This window comes from Sinohyriopsis cumingii, unplaced genomic scaffold (genome assembly GCF_028554795.1).
Source record: "Sinohyriopsis cumingii isolate HCF-2022 unplaced genomic scaffold, ASM2855479v2 utg000349l, whole genome shotgun sequence".
Classification (NCBI taxonomy): domain Eukaryota; kingdom Metazoa; phylum Mollusca; class Bivalvia; order Unionida; family Unionidae; genus Sinohyriopsis; species Sinohyriopsis cumingii.
The window spans coordinates 3768268-3785398 of NW_028315889.1; the positions used below are offsets into that span (position 1 = coordinate 3768268).

Consider the following 17131-nt stretch of genomic DNA (forward strand, 5'->3'; position numbering starts at 1 on the left):
CAGCAAGTACGTGATTACATTGATCAGCCACTATAACAGAGGCCTCACATGCAATGTCTGCAGTTGTTAATTCCTACTATTTTGTAGAGAGAATACATAATTAACCTTCCCACCATGTACAAAGGACAGTCATTAGTATGAAAAGTTTACCAACACATAAATATACATATTTATTCCTAATTCCAACTGCACTAGTCAGGAATATATATATATATATATATATATATATATATATATATATATATATATATATATATATGTGTGTGTGTGTGTGTGTGTGTGTGTGTAAATATGTATGTGGTCATGAACTGAACACAAATACTTAACCTGTTATAAAGCACAAATTTAGCTCACAGTTAATATCTTTGGCTGTAAGGGTCTAGCATGCATTATCAGATGCATTCCATTTTCAAGCTTAATGATTCTAGCATAAACAGTGCCAAATAAATGAACTTTAAAACAAAGTTTAAATGAAGTCAATGAAATATAGGTCACAGAGACCTCTTTTTCAATATATTCAACAAAGTACTTATCAAGATGAACTCCCTTTCTAAGTTTCATAATTCAAGTAATAATGTATACTGCATGCCGTTCATGAGCCAAACCAGGCATGTGCAACATCCTCTAAGGCACAGGCTGGATAAGCGATTTTTAAAAATTTTATTAGGTAAATAAGTGGCAAAGCATAAAGATAACTCATTGTATAAAATGGCAAGTTGCAAAACTACTATAAATTTGACTGGCATTTTGTTTACTCCTGTCACACACAGGTATCCGTACATAAAATGGTCAGCAGTTATTTACCCATTTACAATAACTAGTGTGTTGCATCACAGTTCCTCTGTAATTCAAACAAAATCATTTTAGTTACTATGTATTAACATAAAAACAACAGAATCTTTTCTGCTATAGCAGTTGGGCTAATAAATGATATTTGTGAGAAGTAGCTAAACCAGAAAACTACTGTCCAGAACTTACCCTAGCCTGACTGTCCCTGTCAGACATCAGGACAAGTGCGTGTAATGCCTGAATATCCATGACTGTTACAGATTCTGAATTCCTCAGCTATACCTACATCTCATGTCTGTAAAAGAGTAAAAATTCTCTCAAAGTCATGCAATTATTCTTTACTAAAACATCCTACCCATATAACAAAGTCTGTCATATAACATCAAGTTCTATAATTGATATCACTTTATTTAATTTACAGGAATATGAAAACTATTTATAATGTGTTGTCAAACATCATATATATATATATATATATATATATATATATATATATATATATATATCTACTATATATATCTACCTTCCTTTCAATCAACATCCAAAAATGATAAGAACTAATCAGTTTATTAATTTTAACACTTTGACACAGAGTAATACATGTTACCAGATCCCAAATTCTAAATGTCTAAACTTTCTGTGTCCAAATTCTCTTGAGTGCAGCTCTAGTAGTAAAAAGTGCTGAGTGCAAAGGGAGTTTTATGATGATTCTTATACCAGTATATGGATTTCCCAGTGTATGCTTTGAAAATATTTTGCAAATTGAAAGTCTGTCATGAAATCAGAATTGGACTGACCGCTCAACAAAAAAATCAGATCTCCAATCGATAAGACTGATTTCAATCTCTACTCTTCAGCAAAGCAACACCAATAAAAAGTTAGGAGGGAACTTATGAATGGAAAACCCTAACAACTGTCAAATAAAATGTCACAAAATATTGATATTTATTAAATAGTGGAACAAAATACTTTATGGTCCACTGATACATAGTATAAACCATGATAAATGCAGAATAAAAAACATTTGAGGCGAAATAATGAGACAATGTTTATATGTAAATGTTTTCATCTTTGCTTTATCAATTAACAAAATAATATATGAACAGCAAATATCCAGTAGAAAATGCCAAAGCATTATGTTAGAAGACAAAGGGGTGACATTTAGCAGGGGGATGGGTCAGTTCAAAGAACTTAAGTTGATTTTCAAATAGTGTTTGCCTATATTTTCAACCAAAGAAAAAGATTTGACATATTTATTTTCTCTTTATGGTTTACATATAATATTAATAAGATATCAGGAGTCTGATAAGGAACAAGACATATGCATATTAATAAGGTGACCTTGTATCTGATTACCTGAGTTTTTTACCACTCGGAAGGCAGTATTTCTAAACTAATTTTGATCAAGCTTGGAATATATGCTTTTATCATAAAGATCTTTAACAAATTTGATAAGGAGTAAGTTTCATTCACAGAAATGAGGTAATGTACAGCCCACACAATGTTTCAAAACTCCATGCTTCTTGGTGGGGTGGGGTGGGGGGCTTTCACTCCACTATAACATTCTAAGGTGTTGGGATAACTACCACCTACCAATCACTACCATGCTCTGGCAGGCATGCTGATGGCATCATGGAGCGGCTGGTCAGCATTATTGATTGACATCTGAACAGATAATGAATGAAGCCCACCCATGCAAAGAGAGAGATATCAAGAGTTATTTATGATAAGACACTGCTCAAAGAATCAGTCATCTTTACTGCAATAATATATTTTTGGACAATTAAAAAATAGTTTCAAAAGTCATACATATTCAATACATGCATATTTAGAAAAGGCTGACCAACCTCTTTTGCAATAAGCTTAAAAAATAATGGTAATTTCATCTTGGAAAAGGTGCATTTTTACCATATGAAGCCATCTGACTTGGCATGTTGTACTTAAATAGTAAATCTCAAGGAAATGACATGTAATAACCTAATCATAATATTGTTATTTTTCTTTTAACTATTTCAATGCAGTTATTAAAGTATGCAGTTTCCTGTTTGCGACTTTTGGTGCATTTGGAACAAAAAACAGCATAACTAATTTCTTTGAATAGTGTTTGCATCTTTTTGTATGTGGTATATTGCTTTGAAGTTATCACAAGAGTTCATTAATAAGCTGGATCCATCTTAAAGAATGAGATTTGTCTGCACTTTAGTGACTATTTTCAATCTGAATCTTGGTAAACAGGCTTCCCACATTATCAAGATTTGTGTTTTCTATCAGTGAGATTTAAGCAAATTTGGAATAATGGGATCTTTCAGCCGAATGAGCTTCCTACTACTCAAAAGATAGCATTTCTGACCTGATTTTAATCACACTTAATAATATCGTCAAGAAATTGGATGACTTTTTACAATCAAGCCCTACTGTCATTCACCTCATATTTTATACATTAAAAATACTGACTTATCTCATGGTCTGGATAACAGACGTGCAACTTAAAGTTAATATCTCTACTCCAGAAACTTCAAAACACAGCTGCTCGGATCATACTTAGAGTACCACGATCAGAGCACACCGCCCCGCTGCTCTGTACCCTACACTGGCTATCCATTCGATCCGGAATCAAACACAAAATTTGTTCTCTGTGCTACGTTTCACTGACGGACTCTAGTCCAACATACCTTTCTGACCTCACCCATGTGTACACACCAGCAAGATACTTTTGCTCCTCTTCTGACAATCATATACTCATTATTCCCTCTATGAAAACAAAGTCATATGGACAGCATTCTTTTGCATACCAGGGCCCAGCAACGTGGAATGAATTGCCCACTGAACTTAGACACAAAGACACAGTGATCACATTCAAGAGTGCTCTCAAAACTCACTTATTTCGACTGCAAGAACAAACTTAAAGACCTAATAATGTTTCCTACCTTAAATATTCTCAGCATGTTTTTTATGTTTTCTAATTTCATGGTGTTTGTTTTTGTAATCATATCATTATATATGTTTTTTATCTTATAGGTGTTGTCTAATGTTGTTAGGCGCTTAGAGTTTCTAAAGATTATGCACTATACAAAGTCCTCATTATTATTATTATTACTGTGATCCAATGCACCCAGGATATTCAATCATCAATGCCCAACGTTAGTGGACAAGGTAAGCTGGGTCATATTATACTCTTTCCTTTTACAAATAAAGAACATAACCCGGTAATGTTTTGGTGTTTCCTTTAACAAACAAGGAACATTACGAGTAATGTTTTGGCATTTCCTTCTAAATAAAAAACATTACCTGTTAACGTTTTGGTGTTTCATTTTACAAATAAAGAACATAACCTGATGTTTTCCTTTTACAAATAAAGAACAGTACTTGGTAATGTTATGGTGTTTTCTTTTAGAAATAAATAATATTGGTTGCATTTCTGGCATGTATTTTTATGTTTTATTTTCTTTGTGTATTTCCATGAGAGATAAGTTTTACAAAGTTTTATATGTGCTAGCTGTGTGATGTTTCCAACTGAAGTTATCATTTTAATATAGAGTGATATCTACCTTCTTGGTGCACATGCCCGAAGTGTCAGAACAAACATGGTAATTGTAAACTTAAATGATGGGTCTGTTTGGTAAATATATAGTCATTCGAAGCAGTAATAAACATATTTGGTAAATTCCATGGTCACTAGTAGTGTTTAGCTGGCTGTCAATCAAGCCAATGCATTTATATACTAAAATCCATCCATTCACACTGAAACTGGTCATAAATGACAGATGGTCATTCAAATCAATTTTTCTGTAACATAATCCCAATGATGTGTAAACTTTATTAATACTATATATTGTATAAAGCATCAAAACATACATACATATTCATGCTCTTATTTCTGTGATCTGTTTATCAAAAATTACATTTAAAACCTGAAGAAATTGACACAATGTCACTATGTTCTGATACTTCTCTTTTGCTCGCTTTCTGATATTCAAAATACATAATCATTCTATTAATTATAAATTAAACATTTGAATTTTCTGATGAGGATAATGTACAATTCCATTCAAAATCCAATGACAGCATTATAGATAGGTAATTAAAATGCAGGAAATCATTTCTGTCAGTTGCTGCATGAATATGAAAAACAGACATTATCTATGTACCATTCAGCAAAATACAAAGACTTCAAGTTAACGTCAGATTTAATTTCTAATTGCTGTGGGGAAAAAAATGTGTGTGTGTGTGTGTGTGTGTGTTTTGGATTTTTAGTGTAGCTTTAACAATTTTTCAGTCATATCAATATGATGTCTGCAGTGTGGCAGTTCATAGTGATATCTACCACTGGGGCATCATGCCACAGACATGTTGCATATGTCCCACATTATCCCGACACCAGGCAGAACAGTCCTAAGACTAACCTCTTAATGCTAAGCGCCATGAAAGGCAGCTGTTGAGACCAATTTTCTGAGTCTTTGGTATGACTTGGTCGGGTTTTCGAACCCACAAACTCACACATCCAAGGCAGATGCTTAACCTCTAGGCCAATAGAGCGGTAAAAAGAAAGATACATTTATACACTAAATAACATGTATATGTGCTGGGACAGTTTATAAATTAGTCTCAGGTATAAAAGTTTACATGTGCACTGTGTTATAACTGACCAGACACAAAATTCTGCCCAGCCACCATTCACCCCATTTCAACTCTTAAGTTGATCTCACCTGTACTATTTTGTATTAATTATGAAAGTAGTGGCGCTTCTTAGAAATGCAGAAATCATTTCCAAAGCATTATACTAGATAGTTTGACACATAGCTTGTAAAAGATAATGCTCATGCATGAACTTGTATAACCCGACACACAACAGCAGTTCACCAGCCAGTTTGTCTTCTTTTCCACTGAGGCAATTTCTCCAAAGTAGTGAAAATAAACAATGAACTCAGAGACAAATGAACAACAATTATTTAAATGAACCTATTGCAAAACTTGTACAAAGATCCACAAACATACATGAACAGCTTTCTTTCAACAACCATCTTATGGTTGTAGAGACTATTCCAAAGCGAACATGTTAAAGAGCAAATTTCACACATAATTTCATCTCAACACTTGTTTGTAGATTTTTTTAGTGCACATGCTGTAAAAACTCCTATGGTATTTATCATATGAATGAGTTTTAAACACTATGAGATACACAAAAAATATATTTTTCATTTTTTCATGAATGTATTTTCTGAATTTTCAAATGGACAACAAAATGTTCCATCACTGTTGGAATCAACTTGTCTTCTCTGGTGAACATTCAGGTCACTTTTCTGTTCAGTCAAACAACATGTCAAAAATCCACTGCCCATACTTCACAGCAAAATATCATCCCATCTTTCTGCTGGTGTCAAAATAATGGTTGGCACCTGATGGATTTTAATATATCTTATCAAATTAATCCTACTGCTGCATTTAGTGCCACATATTGCATAATGAAAATTTCATGTAGGTGTCATATTGACTTATGTTATTAAAGAAATGTCCAAAAAGGAACCATTCATGGGCTCCATCTCTAAATCAATCATTCCTAAAGTGCCTCCTCATAATCCACTTTGACATTTCTTGCATCTTCTTCTGCCTCATCTACCTTTGTTTATCCATCTCATTTATTCCTGCTTCAATACCCCAGTATCCATTAAATCCACTGTATTAAATCTGAAAGATAAAAGTTCTTGATTTATGAAAGTGTTCTAACAACCAATAACATGTCAACCACCTTTAAGCAGAATCTCAAAACAACTAAAAGACTTAATTCAATCTATTGGTGGCTCATAAAAACTAGCTCACTCACTTGTACGTTGGAATAAACTTTCCTTTAAAGGCGCTCAGTCTACCACTCATCTGTTTTCCGACACCACATTTAGGAATACGTTTTCAGAAAACATACCACAAATATAGTAGTGTATGAGTACCAAAACACAGCTTTCATTACATCCTCTAAAGAGGGATGTGTTAGATAGGCCCATAAGGATGTTATGGCCCAAACCTCATGGTATTTAATTTTCATGAAAGAGAGGTCCTTATCCATAAAGGACTAGTATGCTCTCTTGATAGTTAATGTAATCCACCTATAAATGGTGGAAGCTGAAATATCAGCAGAATCTTAATGGGTATGAAAAGATGTATGTCACGGAATTATATAAATCCCTTTTTTAAAATATTAAACACATGTACTTGGGTTTTGTTTTTTGTCTACAACAGTACCTGAGGGTGATTGTTGTTGTTGTTCTAGGGTTTAACGCCATTTTTCAGCACAAGATAGGCTATACATGGCAGCCAGTATAACTGGTGGAGGAAGAACCCTGGAAAACCCAGGGAAGAACCACCGACCCACGAGAAGCTACTAGCAGGCTCTCCCACGTACCCATGCTAGCAGAGCCTTGGACTCGAACCCACACAGACAGAGGTGAGATGGCAGTGATCCGTAATGGTGAGCGCTTTAGACCACTCAGCCACTCAGGGCTCCTACCTGAGGGTGATTTATGTATATTGTACAAAGATTTCGAAATAGTGAGTTCGGTTCATCCTATGCCACACATGCAAAGGCTTTCGATGGGAAGAAAAAAATACTTCCAGCACACAGATGATGTATTGCGGCATTGTCTGTGTATAAATACCTCACCGTATGCCAAAATCTTAAGATTATGGAACGTCTTGTCAGTGAGCGGTCTACTTTAAGGACTTGCACATCTTCAGCTGAAGAGCTGACCAGAGTGATCGGAGTGATGACCAGAGCTGACCAGAGTGATCGGAGTCGCAGCTGTATAGCTGACGAGAGTCATTAGAGTGATCAGACTGACCAGAGTGATCGGAGTCTACATTGTACCAGCTGCAGAGCTAACCAAAGAAGTTGACCATAGCAGGTGTTATGTTGAACCATAGCAGCTGTAGAGCTGAGTAAACAGTGTTGCTGGTCGAGTAGCAGGTGATCTGGCATTGCTGACCAAGATTGGTGGGTGCTGATTGCTTGATTGACCAACCTGGAATAGCGACTGCTTAATTGACCAGTGTGACTGGTATCCAAGTGTGCTGGTGAAGTGTGTAACTCCATACATGTAATCTTTTAGCCGTGGACTAATCTTCGGGGTTTGTAATACCCTGTGTGTTTTTGGGACTGTGAAGATATTTTGTACATCTGTCCCTTTGTTTTCATCATTTTCACTAATTGAGTGAATACATTTTTACTATACGAGTTAAATACCAGTTTTACTATTTGAGTATAACACATCATTCTTCCGTTGTGAAATCACTGTTAATCATTCACCCCTTGTCCTTGTACTGTGAAAGGTCATTTATTTGAATTTTCATCATTTAGTTCATGCGGATTATGTTAATTGATCCAATATTTGGATATTATACGCACGTATTAATCATAATTCTTTTCTCATTCAAGTCATTCATCATTAAACATTGCATTTGTATCACCTTCAAAAATGTTCTGTTGTAAATCCGAAATCCCACCTGGTTATCTTGTTACAATGTTGTCAACCCTTCCTTCTCTCCTTAAATGCTGCCATGTCAAAAATAAAGACCTAACCAGACATAAAAGTCTTTCTTGATCATCCCCAACACAGATTCACTCGAGACTGGGGATCTCAATCAGCTGTGGTACAAATGAAGGAAGCTCAAGTTTTGCACACAAAAAACGGCAGAGAAAGAGACCCATAATTCAAACTGAACCCAATACAACCCTGCTCTATGAATAGGGCAGGAAGTTCATTGCTTCATCTTGCAGATGCTAAAGCAAGAAAACCGTCTTATGGGTGAGGTTATCAAAGGAAGCTTAACCCAATGGCACATAAGGGGTTTTGTAAGAGACCACAAGACACAAGAGGGATTCTATTTAGGCATTAGAGAATGAGATACAGGATTTTAAAATTCAAAATATCTGATCAGGTCTCCCAAGAGAGTTTGTGGGGATGGCTGGGCCCTTTAAAAATTTCAGAGTGTTGGAAAGGGATGCTCAATAGCCCTTAAAATTTGAGCTCAAGCATTGTTTCTCTCCAAAGAGAAGAAAATCAGCTAGAGGGTTCATAGAGGGACAGCTAGGATTGACACATTTTCTACTCCAATCACAAAAGATTCTATACTGACATCATATATCATATGTTGTGACATAGGTCCTTCCTCTGAGGACAAGTCCATGGATGATCCACAGCAGGAGATCAAAACGATCATTGAACCATGATCGCTGAGGCCACATGCTGGCTAGCAAACTGAGGTGGACTAGGGAGTGCCTGACTTTGTGAAGGACCTTTGAAATCAACCTGAATGGAGGGAAGGTGCACATGAACAGATGAATCCAGTTCAGGCTTAAAGCATCCGATGCTCAGGCCCTCTGGTTAGGGTCTCGACAAACATAAAAAGAGAGCTTGTTGTTCAACCTGGTGGCAAATAAATCCACCAGTGGAGTACTTCAAAGTTACAACAGGAAGCACGCTACAGATTAGTGCAGAACCATTCTGTTTTGACTATTTTCTTTTTTCTGGACAGACTGTCACCAATTTTTTTCCTGCCCTGAATGAAGGCGAACAAAAAATTTCCTTCTAAAGTTGCTCAGCAAAGGCAGTTCCAAACCTCCATGTAGAGAGAAGGTCATAGGATTCGCCCAGTGTTGGTATGTGAGAAAGCTTGTCAGCAGCTTTTCGTGGGTCGGTGGTTCTTCCTGGGTTCTTCCTCCACCATTAATACTGGCCACCATGCATAGCCTATCATGTGCTGAAAAATGGTGTTAAACCCCACAACGACAACAACAAATTTTCTTGTTACTCTGCGATATACTCAAATACCTAAAGTGATCAGAGATAACTGCAATCTTTTGGTGGTCTTTAATGGAGTTGATACCCACATACTACAAAATATTCACTGGACTTGGTGTTCAGGGGACATGAATTTGATAAATTTTAGAAACTTCTCCCAAGCTCAAACGACCCCACATAGATTTGTCAAGATAAATTTACATGACCCCCAGATTGAGGTATCACATTTTAAAAATTTTTGGTTGAGACTATATTCTGTCACCCTTTTTTAAATATCGCTCCACTCACTCAACATCAGCACAACAATAAAAAAAACACACACACACACTTTAAGGCCACAGGAATTCTTGCCCCTCCTGACACACATATAAACAATAACAAAACCAGGTGACTGCACTTAGCATGGGAAAATAGTTATGCCATGTATATAGGTAAGGGACCATTTTGTTTTACTCTCGGTGCAAGCATGTTTTGGATTTCACTTAAAGTTTGGTTTCACAGAACAGCAGGAAGGGGGCCTGACAGATGAATTGCATCGAGTTCCATAAACAGACAGACGATAGGAAGGTGTATATATAGTAGCATAACCCAATAGTGGATACATACTCAGAGAAGCAGTCCATTTACCAAAATAAAACCACAATGAGGCCATAGGGTCCACCCTCCCTGCTGCTTATCATATCAATATGTGGCACAGGTGTATCGTTTCACCCCTAATGTTTATACACAAAAAGATCTAACCTGCTCAATGGTCAAGCATGTTACAACCAATGCTCACCAAAAATCTTAGGCCTAATAATTGTAAAACTTCAAAAAGATTTCATTGGTTACTCACCTGTCAATCAAATTATCCCTCCAGGCCTTCTCCATCACTGAGGTTCATGACAGTGAGCGCCAAGCTACAGTGGTAGTTTTCTAAATATATTGATTTTCCCACCCATCACAGAGGTTCCAGGTGGAAAGGATTAACTGCACTAGCACAGTACATGGAGAATGAAAAATCGTATGAGCTGTACATACTTCCAAACATGACGCTATAAGGAATGGATTATGAGACAAGACATACCATGGGTAATTTAAATGTAGGAGAAAGACAAAGGACATCATATTTTTCACACAGTGCATGCTGTGGTAAAGAGTTATCATAACTTTGTTTGATGTAACTACTAAACATGTAACCTGAAACAAATGCTGCATCCAAGTGAACAAGGAATCTTCAAACCATGTGCATAAAATATAAACTTTCCCAAGCTATCAAATGCCTGTATTATTGCATGAATTTGTTTGGCAACTACCACTGTTCAGAAATATAACCAATGTTGGTGTCTTATCACCAATTTTACTACTAAAGCATTCTCACACCATCCCATTTGTTTGTATCCCGTTGTGATTTTAAAAACAGAAGGCATCATGGATATAAAAAATCCACAAAACTTAATCATTTCATTCATTGATTTACAAGATCTAACCCGATTATTGCTTGGGGGTCCCAAACAGTCAACTTGTTGGCTTTCAAATCAAACCAGAATTTCTTCAGCAAAACTGTCACCATATTTGCTTGGGTCAATCAATGTTTCCAAACAACAAATGTGATGTAGTTCAATGCCTTTGAAACTCTCAATAATTCCACAAATTTTGGATTTACATGTCTCTGAACACATGCATACAAGAGTTCTTCCTATCTATTCAATTTGTTTTAGAAATATTATTACTAGACATTACAAATACTAGACACAGATTACAAATTTTTCATTGAAACAGACTATTTTTGAAAGATGAAATGAACAGGGAGCAGTCTGTTTACATTAGGGGCTTCTGTTTGCATTGAAATGACAATAACTCAATAGTGTTAGGGACCCCTTGGTGACAATCATGTGATAAACATAAGTCAACACCAAGTTATGTCAGATTGTCTCCAACCTAAGTTCACGATTCAAAGTAGACCATTGCTCCAGCTGATGATCAATGTTCACCCATGTCTTAGTTTTATCTAATGCACACTTTTTTCCTCAGATCCACTTTCAAAAAGCAGGATGGCCTCTCTTCATTCCCTTTCAAACCAACTTGTGAATCACATGCGAATGTTGTTATTAGATTAGTCACTAATGAAATTTGTCACATCGCTACTTTTGGGGCACTCCCCAGTCCAACAATGTAAGACCTCGGCCTTGATAATTATGTTTTGGGCATTGAGGTCTTGCTGCCTAAATGATGGTGCAGTGTAGAATGTTCTGATGTCGACAAACATCGTAATAAAAGTCAAACTTTCAGGAATATCTCACACTCTTGGCAGCCACTATCAGCACTTTTCTACAAATTAAAGTTAAAATGTATTAGTTAAACTTTATTTACTCTGATTTCCTTTTCCTAATAAATTCAAATTCTCTAACAAGCAAATGAACCTGTTTTTAGTTGGCTGGAAAACGATGGAAGCCAGGAATGCCAAAATTGGGTTCAGCTGAAGTATTATTCTTTAATGAAACAATTAAAAATATATCTAGAGTGCCTATTGGAAAATTATGCAACATTTTGTTTCATTCAAGAAATATATCCCCACATGAACACAGTTCAGCATACCTCGACTACCGTCGGGTTTCAACAAATTCAAATATATGTCAACGGAACATAAAAATGCACCCATTTGCTAGTGTCAGATTGTGACTCCATCAGGACAATGACAGCACAATAAGTATATTAATTACACATAAATATGTGGAACGATCATTCCAAACCAACATCGGAACATGCTACATAAGGCTATTATTTGGGCAGTAAGATATAGCACTAAAACATAAATAACATGTGATACATCTTACACTGTAGGACTAGAGAACTCCCCAAAAAGAACGGGATTAGGAGCAACTTCGTGGACAGAGTTAAGGAGTGGCACCTTGGATTTTGAACTGAATATCTGAACATCATTTAAACCTGACATCTTGATTATTTTAAGAATGGTTTACGTCAAATAGGGGTTTTTTTAGCAAATGATTTTAGATTGGAACAATGGTGATAACAGCAGCATTGAAGATTCAAGAATTGTAAATAGGTGGATGAGTTAGTCCTACAGTATTAGACATTGACACAGATATTTATGTTTTGGGCATCTAGGTCTTACTGCTCAAATAATGATGCTGTGTAGAGTGTACTGACAGCATTTAACATTGGAACGACAAGTAAAATTTTCAGGAATATGTCATGCACATGGCAGCCCATATTGGCGCTTTTCTACAAATTATAGTTACAAAGTTTTAGTCAGACCTTACTTACTCTGGTGGCTTTTTTCCTACTTAATTGATTCCCACAAAAGCAAATGGACATGTTTGCAAGTTCAGTTGGCCTATATTCCAGTTGGCTGGCATGTGATGGATGACAGGAATACCAAAATAGGTTAAAAGGATGATAAGAATCTTTAACAAAACGAAGCTATCTAACACTTTCTTCAATATGAATATATTTTATTGATTTCTTTGAAGAAGTATACTTCAACTTAACCTGATTTCGGCATTCCCGACTTCCACTGCATTCCAGAAAACTGAAATGTTGGCCAACGAAACTTTAAAACAGGTCCATTACTTCTGTTAAAATCTGAATTATTTGAAACAAAGACATCAGAACAAGTAAAGTCTGACTAAAACATTATGACTTTAATTTGTAGAAAAACGTCGTTATTTGCTGCCAGTCGTGAGATATTCCTGAAACTTTGACTTTCGTTACGATGTTAGTCGACATAAATCACGCTACATAGCTCCGTTATTTAGGCATTAAGACCTAGACGCCCAAAACATAAATACCAGCGTCTAGGTCCAACATTGTAGGACTAGTGGATGAATGAATCATCTACACGCTGCTTTGTCGGGTTTTGTAAATATTTTCGATGAGTACACTTTCAAAATCGATGTTAATTTTTAATATTATGCAACAAATAACACATTCATATCAAACTGTCATTTAACTCCATTCTTGATCCAAATTTGGGAATCACGAAAGCATGCTGAAACCAGTTTTCGTGTCACAATTTACTACCATCTGTCTCATTCACAGCAAATCTGGTGAATGTGCTCGTTTACTACGAAATAATATTTCGAGAAGCATAAACGCTGGTCACCTGTTGCATTACAATGTTTTTTTCTTCTTTCTTGTTTTGTTTTGGAAATATCATTGCTAAATAAGTAAATAATGATACCACGTTTTGGCACCCACGTACTGGTTTCCTCGGTAAGTATAAACATTCATCACTGTTAACAATTTAAAAGCCTGGGCAAGGTACCGGTCTACGTCATCCGTTTGCCACTAATCGGAACCATTCGGCAAAATTCTTTTAACTTGGTATACAACACCGCAGACCTCAGGGAAGTTCTTACAAACATAAAAAGTTTCCTTTCTTTGCAATGGGGGGGGGGGGGGGGGGGCAGGACACCTGTATGGTGCCCGAGGAAAAGAAGATAAAAAAAGAAATTAACTAACAAAATCACTTTAAGCATCACTTAAAACTTGCCACACTTACAGACATCGTTGCGATATGATTGGGAAATGCTCAGCTTCGAAATGATTTTACATATGAGATTAAAATAATCTCAAGTATTTTCTTGGACAATAATGGTATATTATATTTCTTTATAAATAGACCAATTTACATCATTTTTGTGATATGACAACAACAACGGTATATTTATTGAGGACATCATCAGAATTTCATAACGTTTCACATCTAGTTAGATGCAAGTTAGACGGGAGTTTGTTGATAATGCTAAGATTTGACATTTTGGCTTACTTCCAGTATTAAAATTATTTTTAAGAAACATAAAGTTTTACAAATTTACATACACTACTTCATAATGAATGATATGATTAATAGTTAATGTCATAAGTTGTATGAATTTTCATTCATATCAAGGAAATGCGTATCCAACAATATACATTGACAAATAACGTTTTGTATGCATCACGATACGGTCGTGTGTATATTAATGTTATCATTTAGTATATAAAGCTCCGTTTGCGTGAAGTTTTTCTATTCCGTATGCACCACATGAAATTTGTGTTCATGAAAATGCTCTCGCTTGGTATGGGCATATTTAAATGTTGTTTCCCTAAACATCAAATGAAAGGCAAAGAATTATCAATGAGATATTTGACATTACTGGAGTAGCCTATGCAAATGACAGAATTGACTTTGATGATAGAAACGAGAAATTAAAAGAAAGACTGAGATATGAACATGAAGACTTTCTTCAGTACTATGAACAATATGTAGAAAGAAAAATGCCGACAACTATATCAGCAAGAAAGACGAACTGTTTGCAAATTACAAGACCGAATCCATAAACCAACTGAAGCTTGCTGTAAAATGGACCCCAATGATCTTATTCCACAGCTACACAAAGCTGTACGAGTGCAGATGACATATATGTGGCGGGCACTTTACGATACTTTAAACTTCTGTTTGGTTCCAAGATTTAGTAAATATAAAACTGCACGGGTTTACTTTCACAAATTCCTGAGTGCTAAAACAAACAGAACAGAAACCAGAGATTGTTATCTTCTATGACGGCATACACTATTAGAAGGACGCAATGCGTCGCCAAAAAGCCAAACTAGAAGATATTGGTGAAACCTGGCGAAACATATACGGCAAAACAGTAAACTGAGGACAGAATCATTAACTTTCAATAGCAACCCTAGCTCTGTGATTGCTGATGAACTTTACATATCTGGTTAATATATGGTTCAAAGTCAACATTTAATGTACAGACTGTCTTGAAAAAGGATGTCATAAATCTCGTAGTGATTCTTACAGCAACTAAATTCCCTTGTTATTAAAATATTGACATGATGCAAACGATATAATATTCTTAACAGTGATATACCACCTCATAATCAGTACCGTACTTTAGAAAGGATAATGATGTTTATTCTTATCAGTGACGAAGAAATTAGACATGAAATCAGTCTGAAATGCGAACCAGTCACCACGTGACTGTTCAGGTGAGGTTAATATCAGTATACCATGTACATGTTTAACTTAATTAAAGTGCTTTGCAAAAGAATTTAGTGTTAATTTCTAAAACTTATTTCTTTCTACAGCTCTTAGTGTTTCTTAGTAGTTCTTAATGTTGAGAGACAGTAAATACATGCTTTCTTTTTGTAAAGGCTGTAACATAATGCAGAGATAGAAAGAAAGGAAGCAGATTGTGCTGATGGAGAAAATCTTGCCAAATTAAAACTCTTTGTACACAGTTTGAAAACAGTAGTTTTATAATTGTTTTATTCCCAGTTGTATATGAAATATATTTTAAAGTGTTCTTCGTTTTTTTTTTTTTTTTTTTTTTGTTTTATTTTTGGTTCCTTTTATCCTTCTGTTTCATACCTGTTTCTTTTCATGTTTTTCGTTTTCGTTCATTTTTGTTGGTGTATTTCTTTTATTGGTTTTCGTTTCATGTTTCTTTGTGTTACTTTCTCTTTCTTACATTTTATATTTTTTATACACCGACCAGTAAAACTTGGTCTAGACAGAGTTGTCTTTCCTGATGTACAAAATACATTTGTATCTGTTACGGTCCGTGTTAACAATATTTATCGATTTATTTTAAGAACATTTATGCTTTCTTGTGTAATTTAATGCTTTACAATGTTCTAATTACCCAAGTTCTCGCACCCAGAGCCTGTTAGTGTTTCTTAATAGTTCTTAGCGGTGTTTACTAGGACCACTCTGCACCATAGTCGCTAAATAAGCGAATCTGCTACATGGGTCGTTCTGCAGATATTATGAACATCTGCGAGATTGGCTGATAAGGTGAGGTTGTTCATATTTGCAACATGCACAATGGAGAGAATGTTGGTATACCTCTATGTTACTTTCATGTAATGTGGCTGAAATTTCTTCAGATATTTTGCTTGTAGAAATTGTGCATCCTCGACGCACACAACTTACTAAAATGACTGCTCCACTGTGCTAAAAAAAACACAACCGGCTTAAATTAGTGAAAAGTAAAGTACACTATCTTGATCAGTTACGCAGCAGGAGAGGCAGATCGGCCAAAATCAGGCGGCTTCGACATTGGACGGTAAGCCGCAGCAACAGTAACTAAGTGGGCGGAGCTTATAGTTTGATATCGGAACTATCCATTGGGTGTTCTGACATAATAAACACCCTTCTACCTAGTCTGTGTTATATCGACGACTCCGACTTGAGAGCGGCGTATCTTCAAAGGTGCTTTAGAAGGACTGAATTTCGCAGTCATGTTGTTCCTCAGTACTGATTTTGATGCTATCAAGAAAGGTAACAAAATGGACGCTTAGTCCTGTAACGAAATTAGGAAATATTTACAAAGAAGACGTAACCTAAACGTATGAAAGTTGAATGGGAAAAAAAGAAATTTACGCCGCGACTGTAGAAACGTTCTGGTTGAAAAGGGAATATAGTTCAGAAATGGAACAGGAATAAAAATGTGGGTGTTGAACGAAAGAGAGTTACAGGAATGCATTCATAGCGCACCACACGGATGTCATTTGGCCTTTATCAAAACGTGTGTCACATTTATTACATACTTAAA

General features: G+C 35.7%; 1 protein-coding gene across 5 annotated transcripts in view; it reads right to left on the reverse strand.

The window, feature by feature from the left end:
* LOC149774338 (exportin-T-like) overlaps positions 1–13835 on the reverse strand; it is a 191602-nt gene extending 177767 nt beyond the window's left edge. The window contains exons 1-3 of one of the 5 annotated variants that reach the window (XM_089945418.1): positions 13762–13824; positions 6407–6474; positions 979–1084 (exon numbers count right to left, since the gene is read on the reverse strand). In XM_089945418.1, the coding sequence (XP_089801544.1) occupies positions 979–1038 (60 nt within the window). In that variant the 5' untranslated portion in view covers positions 1039–1084; positions 6407–6474; positions 13762–13824. Of the gene's footprint in view, positions 1–978; positions 1085–2382; positions 2457–6406; positions 6475–13683 lie in introns of those variants that run through there. The other 4 variants (XM_089945415.1, XM_089945416.1, XM_089945414.1 and 1 more) reach the window with 4 other exon arrangements.
* Between the last annotated feature and the right edge of the window lie 3296 nt (positions 13836–17131).